The sequence below is a fragment of the Limulus polyphemus genome, unplaced genomic scaffold (assembly GCF_000517525.1).
Source record: "Limulus polyphemus unplaced genomic scaffold, Limulus_polyphemus-2.1.2 Scaffold5151, whole genome shotgun sequence".
NCBI classification, from domain to species: domain Eukaryota; kingdom Metazoa; phylum Arthropoda; class Merostomata; order Xiphosura; family Limulidae; genus Limulus; species Limulus polyphemus.
The window spans coordinates 37,241-43,141 of NW_013670761.1; the positions used below are offsets into that span (position 1 = coordinate 37,241).

The following is a 5,901-nucleotide window of genomic DNA, read 5'->3' on the forward strand; positions in this document are numbered from 1 at the left end:
TGGGATTCTAGCTATACGTGTGAGGGAAGGTAATGTACCTTATCGGAAGCTATTTTCCTATACTGAAAACATATTTTTGTTAGGTACTTATTTCCTCTCTCACTTTCCACCCTTCTTCCCCACTGACAATCATTGCTTTTCTTTTCTGCCTAATCTCGAAGTGATAGTTTGGCAGAATCGAATAGAGGGAGTTGTACGTATTAGAAGGGTGTGTTGCACTCCTATTGGTGGAGGGTTATTACATGATGATTTACATGTGAGACACAGTTGAACTACATTGGTCATGGGGTACATGGGAGTTCAAGACTTGTGGCATGTAAAACAAATTTTTGCATATAGAGGGCAGCACTGGACGAGAAGATAAGTACTTATCGAAATATATTTTCAGTATAGGAGAATAATAACTTTCAAGTGTCAAGCTCTCCAATTACCACAGTTGTATGTGACACAACTGAAAAGCATACAGTAATGAAGAAAAATATTATAGAAACTGCCTCAAGATGGGCTGAAGAGCCAAGCATGCAATTATGCACTGTTTTTTTAAATTGAAGTGTGGACGTGTCCATGAGTCTGATAGCAAGCATGCACTTAGAGGGTGCAACCAAGTATAATGACATCAAAGTAAGGAAAAAATAAAACTAAAATTATATTTCAACAACAAAACTTGAACAGAATGGTAAGGATATAAAAGAATAAAATGTTATTAAGCATTCAGGCTGATATCATTATAATACAGTTATAAACATCTGATATAATTTAAAACTTCTGATGGAAGTTTGTTAGGAAAGTAAACAGTTATACGCATCAATAGTTTAATATCTGATGTTCAATATTTATTGAATTAATTTTTTAGTTTTTTCATTAAATTTTGTTTTCAGAAGCAATTTTTATTGCTTTAATAACCTTAGGTGGAATATATGTAAATATTTTTTTTCCCCATTTTTCTTACAGGTATGGCATTTTGGTGGATCCTCTCCAGTGGTTTAAAGTTTTTATGGGAAAACCATATATTTGGCCATCTGTTTTTATTGTTTTGAGTAAGTAATCAGTACTTATATTTACATGAATCTGAAAATTGAGTTTGTGTGCATATCAGTAGCTTCATGTTGGTTAACCCTATGACTATGAGCTGGGTGGAGTCCACCCATCTCGTTACCACTAATGTATCCGTGAGAGTAATCATACTATAACTTTTGATAATGTATGTGTATCTTCACAAAATTTCAGGTTTTTAAATTAAGTGTTAAGATTTTTTTATTAAAGATTTGCTTGTGAATTGTTTTCTTTCAGAATGTTGACTATCCAATGATTTTAAGATTAAAAATACTTTTCCTTATATGAAAATTGTAAAATGTTTCATTTGTGTAATCTCTATATCCTCCTAGATGATCATCAAACAGTTTTTTTGGATAAAATGTCATATTCTATCTGTTATCAACCTTAACTCTATATGGTGTTGGTTGAATTGACCAACCTTGTAACCATCATAAAAATTAGGAAATAAATCTAAATTACCCATTATTTGTTCTAGAATAACTGCAAATTGTAACAGGAAACCACAAATGTATTCTAAATAGCTTAAATCTCAAATAATTTATATCTATTTATATTTATTAGTTTTTTGTTTTATTAATCTATTAACAGTGTCTCATGGCCAGGTGGTTAGGGCGCTCGACTCGCAATCTGCGAGTCACGTGTTCGAATCCCCATCACACCAAACATGCTCGCCCTTTCAGCCGTGGAGCATTATAATGTGACAGTCAATCCCACTATTCGTTGGTTAAAGAGTAGCCCAAGAGTTGGTGGTGGGTGATGATGACTAGCTGTCTTCCCTCTAGTCTTACGCTCCTAAATTAGGGACAGCTAGCGCAGATAGCCCTCGTGTAGCTTTGCGTGAAATCTATAACAAGCAAACAAACAAACAGTTTCTGACTAAAAATTGCCCAAATATACCTCATGAAGATTTTTTTTTTCATTATCTTACCTAATAAATTTCTGTTTCTTACATTATAGTTACTTTTATAATAGCATATAGTGAAAATATATGACAAATATAAAAAAAACTCATAATTAAATATCAAATATTTTATATTTTATTTCTTATTTTCTCTACTATAATATTATACTTGATTCTCCAGGTTGTAGGTAAGTAATCAAAGTATAACAAAAATAAAGGTTGCAAATGCAAATAAAATGTATAATATTGTTAGTATTGATCACAAAGTTTCAAAGTACTTATGGTCAGAGTTTATACTTCTCATCTTTTCACACTTATTTTCTGTAGTATTTTTATTGTTAGGAGATGACTTAGAAACTAGAGGAAACAAAATGAATAGTACTGTTTGTCCTTTTCAGTACAGACAACGAAGTTCCAAGTAAATCTCTTAAGAGTTTCTTCTAATCTTTTTACACTTATTTCCTATGTTTATTTTACTGTTAGCAGCTGAAGTAGAAACCTGTCAAATACAAAGCAATGACTCACTGTTCCTGTTTAGGTGTTACCGTACTTTGAGTATTTTGACACTGTCAGTATCAAATAAAGTTTTGCAGAGCAAGTTCCAGAACTCTCCCTGCTTTGAAAACACAGTGGGGTAGGATTTATCAGCTTGTTGACAGTATAATGATTACAATGAGAATTGTCTAAAGTATTATAAAATGCTTATGCTATGGATCTGTAGAAATTTTGGGCCGATTCAATAAACTTGATAGGTATTTGAATGTTAGTTATCCTTTCGATGTGGTTGATTTTCTACAGGTTCTGTTTGAATCCCAGATATTTATGATATGGCTCTATACAAAGTTTTATCTGATCCAGTGAGCTTTGTTAGGTATTTAAATGTTAGTTATTCTTCTGGTTGTTGGAGATTTAGTGGTGGTATAGGTGTAAAGCTATGTAAATTCTTTTGCTTTTTCCCACATCCACATGTAGTTTGTTTTGTTTGTGTGTTTGAAATTAAGCACAAAGCTACACAATGGCCTAACTGTGCTCTGACCACCATATGTATCGAAACCCAGTTTCTAACATTGTAAGTCCACTATGCCACTGGGGGAGCATACGAAAAGAACTATGTAATATCGTAATAGTCTAGATTATTGTTTTCCAAATATTTTTTACTTACTGTTCTATGTAATAATAACTGAAATTTAAGTATTTAATTGTGAATAGTAATAATAATAATAATATGTAATGTATGCTAACCAAAATGTCACTGTATTTTGCAAAATACTGGAAACTATGCATTTATTGGTTAATGTGTAAGCATGGTAAAATAGTAAATAGGATGTTTAATTTTTGCAGACTTAATATATGCATTTTGAAATACCGAAAAATTATAAATGACTATACCAGTACCACAAAATCCATTGTAATTTACCAGGCTTCCTAACTATGGTTTATTTGGGTCTAAAATAATCCAATTTCTGTTCGGAAAATAACATTGATCATAATACTTCAAACTCTACAACGATATATGAGCTTTTCTCTCATAAATAACTTAGCAAGATTAACATAATTATGTAGAGCTTTCGATTGGTTATAAACTTGTAGGTATAGAAAAGTAGGTGTAGATAAGTATTCTCAAATGATGAAGTAGTGGGAGGAGCCAATATGGTGAGTTTGTAAATATCATGATATCTCGGCAAATAGAAGAGGTAGGAGGTTCTTATTTTATATTCTAGCTTGTCAATATCGAACATTTGAGTTTCTAATTCGTACAAAACTGTAAATGTTGTATTGTGGGCATCATAAAATATAATCTGATCAAACCCAGAGTATGATGTACAATGTGACACACAAAAATCAATATCTAGCTATTTTTCTTTTTATTTGCTTTCTAATTAAGAAATTAAGTAATGTATAACACTAAAATTTAAATTATAATCTACAATTTGATGCCAAACTTATTAACATACATTTATAAGATAATAGTTCAATTCTCTGACCCCTGACTATAGCAAAACCCGTTTCAGTAGGGTTAAACATTAAGGCACATACATGTATGGAATGCATCATGAATTTATACAGTGGTTACATTAATTCATTCAAAATAACCCGTTTCAGTAGGGTTAAACATTAAGGTACATACCTGTATGGAATGCATCATGAATTTATACAGTGGTTACATTACTTCATTCAAAATAACCCGTTTCAGTAGGGTTAAACATTAAGGTACATACATGTATGGAATGCATCATGAATTTATACAGTGGTTACATTACTTCATTCAAAATAACCTGTTTCAGTAGGGTTAAACATTAAGGCACATACATGTATGGAATGCATGATGAATATATACAGTGGTTACATTACTTCATTCAAAATAACCCGTTTCAGTAGGGTTAAACATTAGGGCACATACATGTATGGAATGCATTATGAATATATACAGTGGTTACATTACTTCTTTCAAAATTCAGTTTAAAAATTTCTAGAGTATATTGTTTGTCTTTATGTTAGAAATACTTCACAATTTATTTATAAGATTTTGCTTGTCTATTTACTTTTTTAAGTAAAACATTAAAAATATTAGTGTTTTCATTTCTAGAGAGAATTGTGTGTTATTCCCTTTGTAATTTTACAAATTTTCCCATGTTTCCTAGATACTTTGGTGTGATTTTGTTCATTTTCCAAATACACATTTGTAATACCATTTTGAAACTGATGAACAAAAGACAAGTTAAAAGCATTACAGTAAAATGAAAAGACTGGACTGAGCTGTTTTGAAACATTAAATAAAATAAAGAAACTTGCTCTGTGATTCAGTGCTAGAGGAAATCAACCTGGGTGACCTTCGTTGTTGTTCTAAACATGCACGTAAAAAAAGAATAACTGGTAAAGCTTTGAAAACTTCACATTGGAAGAAATAAAACTGTCTGGTTAAACTTTGTTAAATCAACTCAACCCTTTGTAAATCTCAGCTACATGCATCGTGAGTGAATCTTGGAGTTAAATCAAGGGACACAACTCTGTTCCTTCTATTCAAGGAAACTTGTGTCACGTATAGCAAAGGGATTAAGGCAAGTTCAAGTTAATTATATCCTGGTCACAATGACACTAATTGAACATGAAAAAGACACAAAAATTTTGTACCTCAATATATCTTGGATAAGACTAATTCATAAACTAGTTTTGAAAGCATTTCCCTCTTCCTCATTTCTGGACTATCTGTTATATATCTGGCATTGATTTTAACTTTAAAATAAATCTTTTCAACTTCTAATTACTTCAACTAGTGTAAACCTATCTGCAGACTTGGATGACATGACTATTAGCACAAGCCACTTGGCTTTTAACTCTAGAAATGAACCCATTAATTTTAGCTGAAAATGCAATCCACAGGTAACAATGAAAGTATTCATTCTATAACTCTTAATGCACAGTGCCTTACAAATGTATTCATCCCCTGCAAAGTTTCCATCTGAGCTTACAATCATGAAACTTTCAAATGGAACTTTATAGTTAGAATCTACACAATCTGCTCCAAACTGAGAACGATGAAAAAATGCTGATATTATGTAAGTAAGATAGATTTTCAAAGAAATTTAGAATATTCTCAATTGTATAAGTCTTCAACTCCTTTGTTACGGCAACCCTAAATCAGTTCAGGTGCAAAAAAAGTAGTTTGAAAGGTTACAAAATTAGTGTAATGGTCTCTGTCTGTGTGTAATCAAAGTGGTTTAACTTGACTTCAGAGTAAATGCATCTGTTCAAGCTACAACTCACATAGTGATACAACAGATCAACCATGAACACCAAGGAGCTTTCCAAACAAGTCAAGGATAAAGTGATAGAGAAGAACAGATAAGGAGAAGGTTACAAGAAAATTTCAAAGCCCATCATTAAGAAGTAGAATGTGCTTCATACCACCCAGTAACTACCTTGATCAGGCTGCCCTTCAAAAC

The 5,901-nt window shown here is 31.8% G+C and overlaps 1 protein-coding gene across 1 annotated transcript in view; it reads left to right on the forward strand.

Moving 5' to 3' along the window:
• The first annotated feature begins 957 nt into the window (after positions 1-957).
• LOC106472196 (diacylglycerol O-acyltransferase 1-like) overlaps positions 958-5,901 on the forward strand; it is a 31,158-nt gene continuing 26,214 nt past the window's right edge. Inside the window, exon 1 of the mRNA XM_022400805.1 lies at positions 958-1,037. Within this exon, the coding sequence (XP_022256513.1) occupies positions 995-1,037 (43 nt within the window). The 5' untranslated portion in view covers positions 958-994. The remainder of the gene's footprint in view (positions 1,038-5,901) is intronic.